Consider the following 16,835-nt stretch of genomic DNA (forward strand, 5'->3'; position numbering starts at 1 on the left):
AATACGTTCTGGTATAAAATAATTTTTAGATTAAAAAAATCACATCAACATCTTCCCAAATAGTTTTCCACCAAAACTGCTGAGAAGAACAGATACACAAAAATGAGGGAAAAAAGCAAAGAGGAAACTGGACAACGTCATGTTCAAATTGTCTTATTTCTTTGAACTATTTGACTACATAGGGCATCAGAGGGTAAAAGGTGAAATGATTCTTTTCTCGTCTTTATGTAATCTGGAATAGTAACTATTTTTTTTCCTAGGATAAATTTTAAATTGCTGTAGAGAGAAGAGAAATATAAAAGATGAGAACTAGCACTGAAATTCCCACACAGTGCCCAGGGGAGAAGTTCAAGTAACCAGCAAACCACTTTTCAGAGAAGTGTTTAACTCTTATATGGTAAATCCATTTGGGACACCTTGTTCTACATGGAGAGACAAAGAGATTTGCTGTAAAGTCTTCTACTTCAACTCCCAAGAAGACAACAGTGGATTAGGTGACCAGAGAGACTATTTGGAAACTTCCATGCTTGTGGTGTTTCTGAGTCATGTCTTTAGTCAGGGATAAAGCTGATTTGGAATGATATAGCTCATGCTTCAGCAATGTTTTGCTTTAGACAGATGGACCATATGGAAACTATGAACTGGCTTCATACACAGGACCATGATGAGCCAATGCGACATTTTAATGCTTTCTGTTTCTAGTCAAGTGGTCTAGTGAAAATATATTATCCTAAGACATGGTATATTATGTGCCTTTGCTTCAGTTCTGAGTAGTGATTATTTTTAACACTAGAAATGTTTTTAATACAGGGATTTTTTTAAAAAACACACTTTTATTTAAGAAAAAAGACCTGAAATATTTGGGGTGTTTAATATATTCCAATTTTTCCTTTAAGGTACTAGCTTGCTTTGATGCATCAATAAAGACATGGTCCAAAAGGAGAGGGGTGTTATCACAATCATAGATGTGAAAGATTTTCTTTCCAACAAGATCTAGTCATAAGCATTAACACTTTTCTGAAAGGTTCTAATTACAAACAAACAAATAAATAAATAAACAAAATTATGATGCCAATTTTTGGAGAACTAGAAGACAGGCATAGCTCACTAGACAATGAGCTCGGAGAATATAGAGTGTTCATTCACAGTTTGCTGCTTTAATAACTATTAGAGGAATAGCAAACATTTCACTAGAAGATTAAAAAATATATATATAGCAAGTATTTCTTTTTTTTCCGAATTGGGCTTAAAATTTAATGAAAACCTGTGTGGGTGACAAAAATGCAGTTGTTGGCACAATACCAATATGAAACAAATGAATAGCAATTATGCGATTACATGTTTTGTATAGGACGTGGGAGGGCTACAGAATAGCTGAAATTAATATGTGGAAAATAACTGCACTGGTTCCTTAGAGGTATTTGGAAACTATCATATGTACTCACTCAGCTTGTAAATCTTTGCAAAGGCTATGATGAAAAATGATCATGTTTCATTATTATAATTAAAATATAGTGGTCTCAGATGCCTTTCTAAAGAAGTAAACATATGAGACATAGATAATATGGGTAAAATTGTTTAAAAAGGAGAAGAATTTAAGGAACTACAGTTTAAATGTTTTTCAAGGAGATTTATTAAAACATAATTAGATTGCATGCCTGAAATCAGGACAGAATAACAAGATTTCCCTATACAATAAATGAACCTCATATTTTACAGATTCTCAGGTTCTGGTGTTTTCTATTTTGATCTGAGAAAATCTTATAGAAAACTATAAAAGTTGTTCATGCCAATTCACTATGATAAATATGGGGATGCCATGTCTGTGCTGTATTCACAGGAAGTTGTCAGAACCAAAAATTAACTCTTTGCCCTTGGTATATAGATTAGAATATACTGGTGATTAAAAAGTCAGTCTCTAAGATTAATTTTAAAACAACAAACATTGATAGGCATGTGAAATAATTCAAACCTGAAAGAAATATTTTTTTCTTTCATTTTTACTTGCTCTTTCATTTTTATCTTGCTTTAAAATTTTAAAAAGACTTTTATGTATTAATTTTATTGTGGCTTATAACTATTGACTATCAAAGATATGTTTAGTAATTAAATCTCTCTTGTCATTCCTAGTCTTTTATTCACTCTAATAGACTGTATTTTTTATAAGTTGTCTGATTGAAAAAATCAGCTATACAACTACCAAAACTTGTCTTCTGTTGGAACTACTTCTACTCTTTTAAAAGAAGAGCTTTTGAGAGCAAAAAGCAGTTCTGGGAGGTACTTGTTCACAGCCACTAGGTCCCATGAGACACTCTACAAGACAGCCCATGTCTGAAACAGCACAGGGAGTAGCAAAATATTTCTTACATAATGACATTTTTGTTTGGTGTTATGATTTTAAGACATGTCTTTTAAGATGCACTTTATTAGTTACAAACAATGAAGGCTTTTTTAGAACTGGCACACAAATATTTGTTTATGATTTATATGATGTAAAATGAAAATGGCCTTTTAATTATTTCTTGTGCTTTTTTTTCCCTTTTACCAATTGCTCTTTCTATGAGCTCCACTGTCTTTAACAAGCTTGCTGTTCTTTGTCAACATTTAAGTCATAAGCCAATACTCTGGAGCAGGAGACAAATTTTATGATGGTACTTATGATGGGTTTTTTTCTCATTTAGGACAGGCATTGCTGCTTTAGGACAGTGGGACACAGCTATTGGTCAACTGCAAAACAAATGTGTATTTTTCATCATTTCAGTGAGACATTAAACATCTCTTACCACGTCAAATTATATGAGTCCCTATACCACATGTAGCCTAAGTATCAAAAGTAGAATTAAAATGCATGACACAATAAACACATGCTTTTTATTGAGAACTACTAATTTTAAGGTTTAAATATTTAATGTCCTGATAATATCATTGCTTTATTTTACCTGTTGAGACAGAATAACTGCGATACTTCTTAAAGATGCATCAATTGCTTCAGGTCATAGAAAAGAGCACCATTCTGAATATAACAATAAATAACTGTAGTGCATGAAAGAACATTCTGCCTTCTACACACAGTGATGCTACACATATTAACTCCATTCCCAAACACATGCAACTTGCTGTTTTTTCATTAGTGAGATCAACCTAAATTCCGTTTTTAAAAATAGTTATGAAACAATACGCTAACGTCAAGTGTAACAGCTATGTCAGTAAAGAATCTTCTGCCCTTCTGTTTCGTTTAGTTTTCCTATTCGATGAGCAGGTGATCACTGGGGTAAAAAGGAACATTATCTTACAGCTTAATTCACACATTGGATGGAGAAGTAGGTACTAAAAGTTATAGACTTCTATGATATTTGCACATCTCTTCCAGGTAACAATGAGGAAAATCATGAGGAAAGCAACTTTATAAATACGAAGGCAAAAACAAAAAACAAAAACATCGAAGAAAGCAAAAAAAAAAAAAAAAAACCAAACCAAACCAAAACAAAAAAAACTCTGGAGATAACAGAGGAGATGACAAATGGTGTGAACTTTTCAAAACACTCTACAAATAAAACAGTATTATGCAGTAGGAGGCAATGGGATTTGAAAAAGAAGCAACGATACATCACGAGACACAGAATCATCTGAAAGAAGCCATTATAGAAATAAGCCACACAGAGTATTTCTTTTCTTACTTGCATAAGTATCTTGAGGGGTTTGAAAGGTCTTTCACCATGAAGCACTCGCCTCCATTCACACAGAAAGTTTTCTCCTTCTCTGCACATTTTACAAGGTGGCTTGTCCCGGTAGTAGATGTGGATGTAGCTGGATGGAAGATAAAGAAGGGCAAAGGTTTAGGTCTATCTGGCCCTCTTCTAAGCAGCCTTTAATCTTAATCTCGCTTAAAAGGAAGAGTTCATGTGAGGTACCGTGGACTTGACTAAACTTTCAGGCTTAATAAACACCAGCAAAGAAGTTAAGTAAGTATTTTTGGGGTACAATTAAGTATAATAAAATTATAAAAGGGTAATTATCATTAATCAATTAATAATTAAATAGGAAAAAGAGCTCAACATTTTTTATAAGCAATATTTTATCTTCTAAGTAAGTTGGAAATGAGAAGATCTATTGTCATTAAGTAAAATACGTTTTCCAGCAAGGCTCAACGATAATGAATGATATAGAGTTTTGTCGGTGTAACTCAAATTAGGTATCAATTTTTTAACGGCCACTAACTGATAATATGTACTTTGGAAATTATGGTTTATACACATATTGACAATATTTTTCAGACATAATATATAGCAAAGATAAAGACAAGGTAGCTTATTTGTTCCTAATGAAAAATTATATATTATTAATTGAACATATATTATCATACAGATCAGGGGCCATTCTTTTCAAAATTTCCATTCTACTCTAATTTCTACTCCAAAGAACACTGTCAAAATGTCCAAGTGCTATCATAGTTTTGAGGAAATGGAAAGATAGTCAAATATTGCTAAAAATGTAGAGTGAGACACTACAAAATTCACATATTTTGAATTAGGAGTAGAAATAAGTCTTAATTTTGGTTTGTAACATCTTCATGTAACAAGCTTATTATTCACTTATCAAACCTCACAGTCATCTGAAAGTAAAACTGAAAATGATTCGTTCACCATTAGGTGCACGGATTAAATGAAGCCAAAGCTCTCAGTTCTGAGACTAGAAAGGCATTTAGTATCAGAACTCCCCACTACATCACTCAGAACACCACTGACAGTGCTCAGTCTCAACCAAAAGCAGTATAATTTAAATAATGTTTATCATCGATATGCTCAGAAAAAAATACAAAACCAGTATATCAAGCCAATGAAGATTCTATTTACTGTCTCAGAAAAAAACAGTCCATCTTTCGACAAAATTCTTTCCTTGTCTACTGACTCATCCTTTGGGATTTTGAATCCTATCTTCCTTATTAATTTCTATTTTGTTATTTGCATATGAGAGTCAGGTGCCCTTATGTACTCTTACTTGACCTGGCATGTATTATTTTTCCATTTTCGTTCACCTTTCTTTTTCATTTCCTTCACAAGCACGTTTTGTTTTGGCTTTTAACCCAATTTGTCTCTAACTCTGCTTGATTTTTACTCTACCTGATAGAAATACTCAACATCTGATTATTCAGTTTTTGAATCACTTAAGACTTTTCATGCCTTTTATTCTTCTGTTTTAAAATAGGCATGTTTTTGGACCATTTCAGTCTTCTTAGCATGGGTTTTAGTAGTAAGAGCAAAGGACAGTCAAATGACTTGTACTTTGGAGAGAGATCTGGCTCAGATCCCAGCTCCCACTAGTTTTGTGTCCTTGAGCAAGTCATTTAACCATCCAGATGCCCAATTTTCCCATTTAGAAAACAGGGGTAATAGCACTCTTAGAGGATTTTTGTAGTGATTTTAAATAATCTAGGCAAAGGAACTGGCACAAAACTGGCACTCAATGAATAATAGCAGGTATTATTAGTGGGCAAGTAGGGAAGGCATTCATTAATCAAATAAAAAGATTCCCCAATGGAAATCTGGGGATTTCAAAGATGCATGCTATTCGTGAATCATGATTATGGATAATTAAGAAATGGTTCAATTTTTTTTATTATTATTCCAACAAAAAGTCCCTTTCAAAATGTATCCCTAGGTATCCTTCACAGGTATACAAACCAAACAAAAGACACTAGGGAGAGTAAGGAGAGAGGTGATTTTATCCTCCACTATCAGCTATATTTTACCATCTTTACCAGGAAGAGGGGAATGTAAATAGCAACACTTGGTCTGTAAATTTAGAGTAGAAAACATTTCTATACATCACCTAACGTATAATTTAACATAATATTATATTTGTATGTGAAAAGCTGTTTACGTGGGTGCTATGTGTTAGTTTCATCCATGGTGATTGCTTTTAAGAAACGTTAGGAGGAAGTTTGCCTTAAGTATTAAAGGTTTTGTACTTAAGACTTTCAACTGCTGACAGGATTCCATGGGATGACAAATCAGGCAGGGTATCCGTGCTGTCCCAGGTGACAGTGCCGAAAGGACCACCTGCAGTGTGCTGTCACCACTCATTCCTGCAGGGGAACTCCAAGCCTCAAGCAGACCCCATGGTCCATGAATTTCTGACAGCTTGCTAAGGATTACCCCTCAGCAAACACTGCACTGGGCTCTTTCAGAACAAATCTGAGGCTTTTGCTAAAAGCAACAAAACCACCATCCTCCCAAAGCAGACACTCAATCTATAAATTGTAAACTAACAATTAAGATTAGCAGTGATATATACACAAGAGACAGATGCATCATACCTATTCCTTGGACTTTCTCATCTTGTGTTATCAAATAAATAAGATTAATAAACATGTGTTAAAACTAGAAATAATCCCCTTTTTCTGGTCCTTTAAAAATGTTTTTCCCTGAAATGATTATCCTTTTAATGCTATACTGCAGCTCCAAGTTATGACACATCATTTGAAAAATTCTTAGATCATTACTCGAAACTAGCAATGGGCTATTTGATAGTAAAATAATTCTCGGAGACAATTAAGTAGCAACTAACTACCTCATATGGTCATGGACTATCATACTTAGAACACTTTTATCTTTTAGCAGCAGCAAGAACAAAAATGATCATGGAATTATAAAGCAGCAATGAACTCCCAGGTGATGCAAAGTGTGAACTGACTGGGTACAGCTGTTCTGAACCAACAGTCAAACACAGGAATAAGTTGTAATTGTCAGAAGAACCTGGGATGGATATAGTGATATGTGCACGCTTCAGATTTTTGTCACGTTTCCTTTTATTCTCCTTAGTTGAACACAGTGCATAGTCAGTCCTAAGCAGATCTATCAATTCTGCACTAATATCTGCTCTATTTGGTTTACATATACTGTATTGCTAAGTCAGTGTCCATTTGGTAATTCTGACGAAGCAGCTTCTTAAAGCAAACTATGGAAGCAATATTCTTTCTGGGAGAACTGGGAGGAGTTTATTAGTGGTGAAATGAAAGGTTTTGGACACAGCATGTGTTTCCATATATAGAAGATGATCCTCACAGTTGTACCTGGAAGTAAGTGAAGTAGATCTCACTCATTCACTACTTAATAAACCCTGCCTCCCTTTGCTTTGTGACTCATTTGTCATAATTTGGGAGTTTGTCATCTTCTAGTAAGTGCTAAATGAACAGCAATTAGGGACACTATGAAATAGGACTCCATCTTAGGTTTGTCATTTATATGAACACTGTATCCCAAACACACTTTCCTTGGGATGTTAGCAACTATAATCCTATAAGGAAAAAAGTGTAAATAAAGCAGTAACTTGTTACCAGAGAATGTATTTTGGGGTGCTTCACTCTTCCTGGTCTTTCTTGGAAAAAACAGGTCAACACTGCGGCTTTGGAGACTAAGATCACCATTTCCAGACTCCCAAAATCCACACCATACACTAGGACTCCCTCCTTCTTTCCCTCCTCCCTCCCTCTTTCCCTTCCTTCCTTCCTTCTTTCCTTCTTTCCTTCCTTCCTTCCTTCCACAATTGTTTAATGATTACCTATTATGTGCAAGGCATAATAACAACAACTAGAGTTAAAAATTGTAAGTCTGTGAACAAATCTCCTTAAAAGACCTTTATAGAAAAGCTGTAGTGAAATGACACTGTAGTTCGCTGAGAAGAATCAGGTCCAAGGCTCAATTTTGCCAATTACTATCCGTGTGTCTCTTGTCCAGCTAAACTGCCTCAGTAAATTCAGCTGTAAAAATGAGATATCCCAGGATTGTTGTGAAGTGTGATAAAATACTTTGTCAGTTGCAACACTGCACACAAATATATTACTATTACCATTATTACTATTACTAATGGTATAAATATGGAACAAAAAGAAGAAAAAGCTTTTCTGTGCAGGCTCTGGAACTCTATATAATCAAGCTGCAAATGTTGTTTCCTAGTAAATTATTATTCTGCGGAATATGGAGAGAGTCTAATTAGGAAGGGTAACCACCTCATGATTGTAAAGCATTAAGTAAATATCAACAATCTACTCTAACTTCAGCACAACCTATAAAATAAATTGAACAATTTGGTTTAAAAGGAAAAAGAAACTAACATCTTAGATGTGTAATTATTTTCAACTTTCAAGAGCCACACATTTCTTCAATATTTCTAACTGAACTTCCAAGTTACATAAATTAAGTTCACTTACAATATTGTGTGTTATTTTAAACAGTTTAAAACTATAAAATATTTAAAAGTAGTGTGATGTCCATTGTATATGGGACAGAGTATAAACTGTTTATAACTTAACATTTTGAAAATCACATACCACTGCACACTTAAAAATACACGGAATACAAATTTGAAGAGTAATTAATTGCCCTCTGTTCTATTACCAAATATCTTCTCATAGAATCACACAATATTTGCCGTACAATGCCAGGCTTTTTCTGCTCAAGGCAGGCTAGAAAGAAAATAATGCTGGAAAGAATGTCTTACTTTCTTGCTGGTTTTAAGTGGTGTTTTCCTTATCAGTGAAGTAGACAGCAACAACAGACCACAGCCATTACACAAATGCAAATTACAGATAAGAAGTCACTCTATTCTTTGACAATTAGCAGGAAGTAGCATCAGTGTACAGTGTTTACCCCAATGAGCAATCATTAGATCTTGTCTTCCCTGCGTGAATGAATCTTTACTAGCAGTTCTTAGGACAATTTTTAATGATTTACTTGCAAAAAATTAAAGTAAATAACTATGTAGTTTTCTCAACGAAATATAAAAATTTAAACAATTATTATATTCCATTAAATAACAAACTGTCAATTGCTACATTACAGGTTTTTTGTTTGTTTGTTTCTTTGTTTGTTTGTTTAAACCTTACCTGTGATATCTTCAATGGCTATGAATTTAGAAATCTGCATATTTTCTTGCTCTTTGATCTCCCAGTTAAAAAATAATCTGCAATTATTACTCTTGCTCGGAATACAGTGCCTCTGCAATTAGTACTAGGAGCACTTTGAACTCCTACTGGGAAAAAAAATGCTTACATGGCTCCTGAAAATGAAGCTCTGCATGGAGCAGAAGCTGAGCAGGAAAAGCTGTGCTCCCTAAATGTAGCTTCTATAGACGCCAAGGAAATGACAGAGTCATTTGGCTTTCCAGAGGAAAAGCCAAGAGTCAGAACTACTGCAGCACTGTCATTCTGGTTTGGCATTTTTTTCTGAGTAGTAATTCAATACTATGCTGAATAGCAAATAGGTACTTGCAAAGGACAAAAATGACAGGAAGAGATCAAAGAAACCCATACTGACTTGGATGTTCCCAGAGCCAATATTGTGATCTAAAGTAGTATACCATCTTCTTGGCCTCTCTCCTCTACTGAACTTTGTTAAGGAAACAAAAAAGGAAGACAGAGAACCATCATGAGACCACAAATGGAACCAGAAATTCCTAAAGTAGAACTTCCTAAAGCATCTCACTTTAGGACTTAGTTAATAAGCTAGAAGTGCTCAGAGGTTTGTAGACTACTTACAAGGTGAGAGTTTGTCCAAAAAACAAGTTGACACAAGATTGGAGATTAACTGCTTTAAACGATGAACTGGGGCTTTGCCGTCCTTTAAACGCACACAGAATGGTGGACCAGAACAAACCTTACTATATTTTATAGTTTAGCCCATATTTAAAAAGAAGAAACACATAATCTTAAAAGAGTAATTCTGTAACCTTCAATAAAATACCTCTAGCTAAGAATTCACAAAAGTGCACAGGGAAAGGATGCACAAGGTCACAAAAGTGAATTAGGAAATGCTTGTTTTCTGTTTTGTTAAATGTATATTGGGGCTGAAGTAGGTTAATGGATTGCCTTTAGATCCCTCTCTCTCTTCCAAGCACTCTGGGCAGACCCTAACATTATTTCTTCCTTTTTTAGTAGAATGAAAAGCGACCTCTAGGTGTTTCTCCTCATAAAAAAAAAAAAAAAAAAAAAATTGTAATGTTTGTTATAACACTGATCTCATTTGCAGCTAAACAGAAAGCAGATTCTAAGCTCCCAGCAGTTGCTGAGCAAATGATTTGGGGTCATTAGATAGTGTTATCCTTAGAAAAATAAAATTGTCAAGAAAGGTTATTTCTCAAAAATACAAGTTGCCATTTATTTTCTTTTTTTATGACAGTACATTTCACTAATGACACAGTGTAATCATTGTAGTCTACTTCTTTGAGCAATATCTCAATGACATAAATGCCTTGTAGGATGTCACAGTTTTTCTGAAGAGGGAGAGTCTCTTCCCACAGTGGATCATTGGCTGGGTGAAGTCACAAGAAAGCTACATTTTTCTTCCTTACAAAGCCAATAATATTTCCTTAGCTAAGAAGCCAACTCCAGAAATACAGTTCTGCTATATATAATATTGTTTACTAATCACTGACAGTTTTATATGAGTATAAAATTTCCATAGCTGGGAGTTGACAGACTTTCAAGCTGTCCCTTGAATCTTTTCCCATCAATACCTATTCTAAAGGATTAAAATTCATCTAGCCTGCAAGCAAATATTAGCAGTCCATTTGACTGGCTTAATTTGATATATTTTTAGATCTCATCAGGTTAAATGTAGAAGGCACATATTTTTTACTTTACTCTGCATTTTCTACCAATATCGCGTTGGTTGGAAGAAGGTCATGTCAATGTAGAAAATGTTAACCTGTCACTTTCCAAATTAGTTAAATGTTTTGAGCACCCAACAAAACAAATCAAAACAAAGAGAACTGATCAAGGATTCAGTTATTCAGTGAGCTGCTAAAATTACCATGTGACATTTAATGACATAGGTTAATTTATACATCAACTAAAATACATTTAAAAATGAAAGTAGATGAAAGGTCAAAAAATGGAAACTATGTGGCAAATTCGTATTCAACAATCTTTTTTAAATTGTGGCATATTAAAAAATAAAAGCCATATGACCATTTCAACAGACATGGAATCAACATTTGATGAGATTAAAAATCAATTTCTGTAAAACTATCTATCACGTATTCTTATCCCCAAAAATCAAACCTGAATTTAATCAAACATCCAGATACAACTACTAATTTATAGGAAGTACATAGGTCAGAGGAACATATTAAAAGACACCTTAGGATACAATCTCTAAAACCCAGATTACAAGGCAAATAACTTGGTTTCTTAAAACAACAACAACAAAAAACAAACAAACAAAAATTAAAGGAGACAAAGACAGCTAGAGACAGCATGATAGGGTGAAATCAAAGAAAAATCCAAAATATAAACATTTAAAAGAGAATTAGGAGACATATAAACCAATAAAGACGTGTGAAACTTATTTGGATCCTGCTTCCAATAGTTATAAATGAATGATATTTATAAGAGGACATCTGATCACTGATTAGATAACTAATGTTACTAAGGGACTATCATTCATTCGTAGTTGTGTCGAATGTATTATGGTTCTATTTAAAAATAGTCTTTATCTTTTAGAGATACATACTGAAACATTTATACATTAAGTAGTAAGATGTCTGGGATTTGCTTCAAAATAGTTAAGAAGGAAGGGAAGCGAGGCTGATCAAGATGAAACAAAACTGATAATTGCTGAATTAGATGATGGCTACCAGGAGACTCATTGTTTTTAAACTTTCAAATGTTTAAATGTGTATTATACATGAACATGTTTAAATATATGCATAAATATGTGTAAAATAAAGTGCCAAAAATATCAATCTCAGGCTTTTCAAAGCATGTCTTTATAAAGTAAAATTAGAAATGATATTCTATATCATCTAAAAATATCAACTTTTCGCTAACAACCTAAATCATTCCTAACATTGAAATTCTAGAGGAGATTTCCATTATTGTCAACAATCAGCCAAGGATGTGACTACCAATGCTATTATTTAACATTGCTCTGCAAGTTGTAACCAATGCAATAAGACGAGAATAAAAAACTATAGTATAATTGTAGGAAATGAGAAGACAAAAATAATGATCATTTGAAGATGACATAACTGGATACCAGTATTAATTAGCAAGAAAACCCAATGAAATAAAGGAATCCTATTTATAATAGCAACAGGAAATATAAATCAATTAGTCTTGCCAGTTATGAATCTAACAATAAATATGCAAAATAGGAAATCTTTTAAAAGGGTGATATATTAAGAAGAGGAATTAGGTCTGTGCTTGGGGAAGAAGAAGGCATTCCATTAAAGGGAAAAGCAAATGAATTTGTGGAGGTAGAAAATTGAATGTCATGTTCAGTGAAAGGAAGCAGCTCAGTTTGACTAGGAGATGGATTATAAATAGAAAAATGAAGTTAATGATGCTACACCATAATAATGCATGCTCATCAGAGAAACCTTTGGTAACCTGGCTGGAATTAATTTTTAATCTGTAGGCCAGGGAGAGAGTTGGATTTTCAAGTAAGTCTATAATTTATAAAATTAAGGGCCTATTCTATAGCTTTTGGAAGGGGAGGAAATGAAGGTGAGGAGACCAGAAGAAAGGTCTCGTCCAAAGATACAGGTGAGAGAGGAAGATTGCTCAAACCAGAACACTAACTATGGGAAAGGATTAGGGGCGATGGTTAAGAAACACAACTTTGTATTATTTATACACATTAAAATTAGGCAGGAGCTAAATGCTGGAGTTCATTTGTGTTTCACACGTTGTATTGCACCTCTTTCTAAGGCATTCAAACTGTTTAATACACATTTTCTCATTACTCTGTACACAATCTAGGAAATAGCCATGGGTAGACAGAGGACTAAGGCCCATTCTCAGTATTCAGTGCTCATGGATAAAGTGACAATGTCTAAGTTACAGCCAAGACTACATGATTGATGGTTTCCTAATCTGACTACACCACATGTCTTCTGATATAAAGGAACCCACTAAAAAGAAACAGTACCACAGCTGGCCTGAAATTATACGTTACACAGGTGATCGAGGCAGCAAAGTTCCTAAAAGTTATAGGAGCATCTTCACGACAGGAAATGATTTCTGACAAATAATTAATTTGAGCTTTCAAAGTTTTGAATAAAGGAGCCTCCATAATAGTGGGGATAAAATAGGGTCTAGCAATCCAGACACAATCTTCTAAGTGTTTCCGGTTTGAGCCAGGCCTCTTCTTTGATCAGTGGCTCTCTACCACAAGAAGCCTGAATAATGTTCTGTAGACTGTTACCTTTGCAGCCCTAAAACACCAGATTGCACATTGCTACAAACCAGTTAGCCAAATTCCTGCAATTCTGGGTTTGTGTGATGGTTGTGGACCTAAACAGCCAGATTCTGTTTCCAGAAACATACCATTTTCCTCACGGAGGTGAACAGTTGCTGCATATAAAGTAACGAAGTAGTAAAAGCATGTTTGAACATATGAACCTTGCTCTGCAACACTTGGCTAATTTCAGTCCATAGATTTTCCCAGAAGTCCCAGGAGTTTCTTGTTCCCAGGTCCGTGATCAGAATAGCAAAACACCCCTCCCTGGTATGTCATGTGTTATTAAATGTGTATCTGCAGTTTTTATGTTCCCAGCACAAATCCTACGTAATCAAATAATACGGAAAATCTAACTTTTTTCAATACCGTTACTGTCATTTACACAACGACCAAACAAACAGGAATGAAACAAGCTTTCAAAAAAACACACAATTTTAAATGCATCACCTCAAGAAAACTTTTTGCCCTGCCCCCAAAGGACTGAGCTGATCCCAAAATATTTAGTTCATAACAGGTCTTGTTTCTCTAAAGAGCATACATTATACTTTTAAGGTTAGAGATGGGGGAAGCGGGGGAGGTAAAATTACAGGCAAATCCTGTGTCTTGGCAGGAACTGGGCCAAAATGATAAATTAGACTTGACTACATTATGCATAAAGGAGCTTTCCTTCAGCCTTCATTTTTAGTTGTTGTTGTTTTTAACTTCTGGGCCTCTATACGCCTACATAACAGGTACCTGTTTTTCTCCTATTGGCATTAAAATTTGCTGTTCAATGGAAGTAGGCAGGTGAACACTTTGAGCTCTTTTTCCCAAGTATACGATATTTTTAAAAAGCTGGAGCCATGTGTTCAGTGTCTTGCTCTCACCATCTGGCCTGGCTCTTTTATAGCTCTATATCATTTGGTTGTTGGAAGAATTCAATGGAAATCACCCTGCTTAGAGTTAAAACTGAAAAAGGACATGCTGAATCACATCATTAAAAAAAGGTAGAGTAGAGGTCAGGGCCTTATCTACACTTGCCTGGCTATTTCCCTGCACTGCCAGAAACAGGGAATATTAAGAAGGTCCACACATAAGATCTTAGTTATAATTTATTAGCTTTTTTTCCTGGTGGTGATATATCTATCTGTGTATATGGACTAATAAAACACTTCCATCTCCTGGAGCTATAATAATTCAAAATGGCTGAGGTCTTCCCCCTTTTAAAACAGAAACCATTTTGTAGACAGTGCAAGTCTGTGTTTAATACAGATCTTTGTTTTTTGCATTCATTTCTAAGGTGCTTCGTACCCAAACACTGATAAAGAAAACAGCTGAAAGCAGGGAATCATGGCTGTTCAACACACCAGCCAAAAGGGAACCATAGCTCTACAAAGCCGGCTATAATAAAAATCAAAGCAGGCAGAACCAAATCCTAGGCCATGTCTACTATGCTAACTTAATTCCTCATATTCCCGTAGAGGAGCCAAATGTCTTCAGTTGAGATTTGTCATTTATTCAAAAGTTTTCAAGAAGTCAAACACTTTGCAATACCAAATGGCATGTCTAGTAAGAGTCTGCACTGCTGTTCTGCTCAAATACGATAGGATTGCCAATACCTGGTGAGAATTTTCCATTTCAGTAACTACAGAATCCAGTGAGTACCGTAATGGGGAAACATGTGCAGAGTTAGTTATGCTTCTGAACCCCACTGAGGGAGAGTTCACAGGTGACAAGTTCTGGTTCCATTTCTAAGCAGAAACAAGGCCTTCCTAGGCAAAAGAGGAATTGTTAATGAGAAAAAACCAGACCTCTGACCCTATTCTTTAAAAGACCTGTTTTATTCATAGCTTCCCCTTAAGAAATCCTTCCTTCTGAAGAATTTTGAAATACAGAACACTTTTGTTGAAAGAGTCAGAGATTTTTCTTGATTACACACCTTTTTGGTGTGTGAGACATTCAGTCACAGGGATATAATTATCTCTTCACAGCGATCAGTCACAGGGTGGAAGACCTTTCTGTTGAGAGACTCCCTTCACCTTGTACCTTAATGTCCAATGTCATGATCTGACAACTCTAATGCTTGCATTTTTCTCAAAGTTTGAAGAACTCAGGGAAGTGAGTCGTTGTTCTGTAGAAACCCACACAAATCCCTGGAATTAAATGGTGATAATTTAAAAAGGAGCTTAATTACCAGATAGATGTTGCAAGAATTCAGCAATCCTTCATTGCCCCTCATACTGTTCTCCATTAAAGATTAGTAGAAGCTGTCAAATGGCTATATGGATCTATCACAGCCACTGGATTTTGCCTGAGGTCTGAGTTTCAGGCTTGGGAAGCTAGCCTCACCACTTGCCAGAGCATTCTGCGTGTGTGTGTGTGTGTGTGTCTGTGTGTGTATGCACACATGCATGTTGTGTGTTGCATGTGTGAGCTGGTGACTTGGCTTTCCTCTCAGTGGAAAATCAAACTGCACTCTGCCGCCCACTAACTGAAAGGATGTTTTATATTCTTCAGATTTTTTTCTTTTTTTTGTAGAAGAAATGAAAGGAACTGAAAGATTCATTGGTAAATAAGGAATGTAGGCTATTTTGTCCTTAACTACGTAAAGGTCATCACTTCTATAATCAAAGCTCTTTTCCTAGAGCTAGAAAAGTACCTAAGATATCCTGGAATTTTCCCCCAATTTTTGTTTTCTAGACTTTTTGTTTTAATCCCATCAATTGATATTAGCTCACCATAAAGTCAAATATACTTTTAAGTGTACTAAATATAAACAAATTCATTAGTTAACAATACTACTAGAATATATGATTATTCTTTAAATTTTTTAACATTCAATTTATCCTTTACCAAATTCACTCCTACAAATGTCCACTTGGTGATTTTATTTGTTTTTATTTTTTGCTTGTATGTTTGTTTGCCTTGAGGATTTGAAGACATTTCATCTATGAATTATTTTATTTGTAAATGATACATTTTAGTTGTTCAAAGGTGAGCAAGCAGAACACATGGATGAACAGATGGAAATTATAAATGAATGCATAGTGTCAAAATATTTCTTCTGAAGTCAGAACGAGGCATTGGCAAACCCATGGTATTATCCATAGAAAATGCTGGCCACATATATTGAAAACAAAACAAAAAAACAAAAAAAAAAATGTCAGAGAGAAAGTAAACAACAAAAAAGTAGTCTGATGGTAGATGCATGGGAGAGAATTAGAAAGGATGTTTGTTCTGTGAAAACTTAGCACTTCTTGGGAGCTAACAGTGAATTAGAAGTTCAATTTAATTAGGAGGGTCTGGGATGACAGTTTTGTGATGTAAATAAGGCTGTATATTCTTCAGGAAATACGCTTAGACAGTCACAGGAGGGTTTACTGCCACTGAAAGGGCTTTTGATGTTCAAGTGAAAGGTGGTAACAAATCTCAGTTTATTCCTTCCTGTGGAATGTACCATACTTGTATTCCTTGAGCTGACAGGCTGGAAAATTGCAATTTATAGTAAAGTCTAGCTTCAAATCCTGACATGAAGTTGGAGTTTCCCATGCAGAACTATAATAATAATGATATGGCAACAAGGAAACTTAGAGAAATTGAAAAAATCTCATGAAA

At 34.8% G+C, this 16,835-nt stretch overlaps 1 protein-coding gene across 25 annotated transcripts in view; it reads right to left on the reverse strand.

Annotated features, from left to right (window-relative positions):
- NRG1 (neuregulin 1) overlaps window positions 1-16,835 on the reverse strand; it is a 973,831-nt gene that overhangs the window by 32,522 nt on the left and 924,474 nt on the right. For 20 of the 25 annotated variants that reach the window (XM_033104326.1, XM_033104325.1, XM_033104324.1 and 17 more), the window contains one exon: window positions 3,678-3,807. In XM_033104326.1, the coding sequence (XP_032960217.1) occupies window positions 3,678-3,807 (130 nt within the window). Of the gene's footprint in view, window positions 1-3,673; window positions 3,808-8,884; window positions 9,150-16,835 lie in introns of those variants that run through there. The other 5 variants (XM_033104341.1, XM_033104339.1, XM_033104346.1 and 2 more) reach the window with 3 other exon arrangements.

The sequence above is a fragment of the Rhinolophus ferrumequinum genome, chromosome 4 (genome assembly GCF_004115265.2).
Source record: "Rhinolophus ferrumequinum isolate MPI-CBG mRhiFer1 chromosome 4, mRhiFer1_v1.p, whole genome shotgun sequence".
NCBI classification, from domain to species: Eukaryota; Metazoa; Chordata; class Mammalia; order Chiroptera; family Rhinolophidae; genus Rhinolophus; species Rhinolophus ferrumequinum.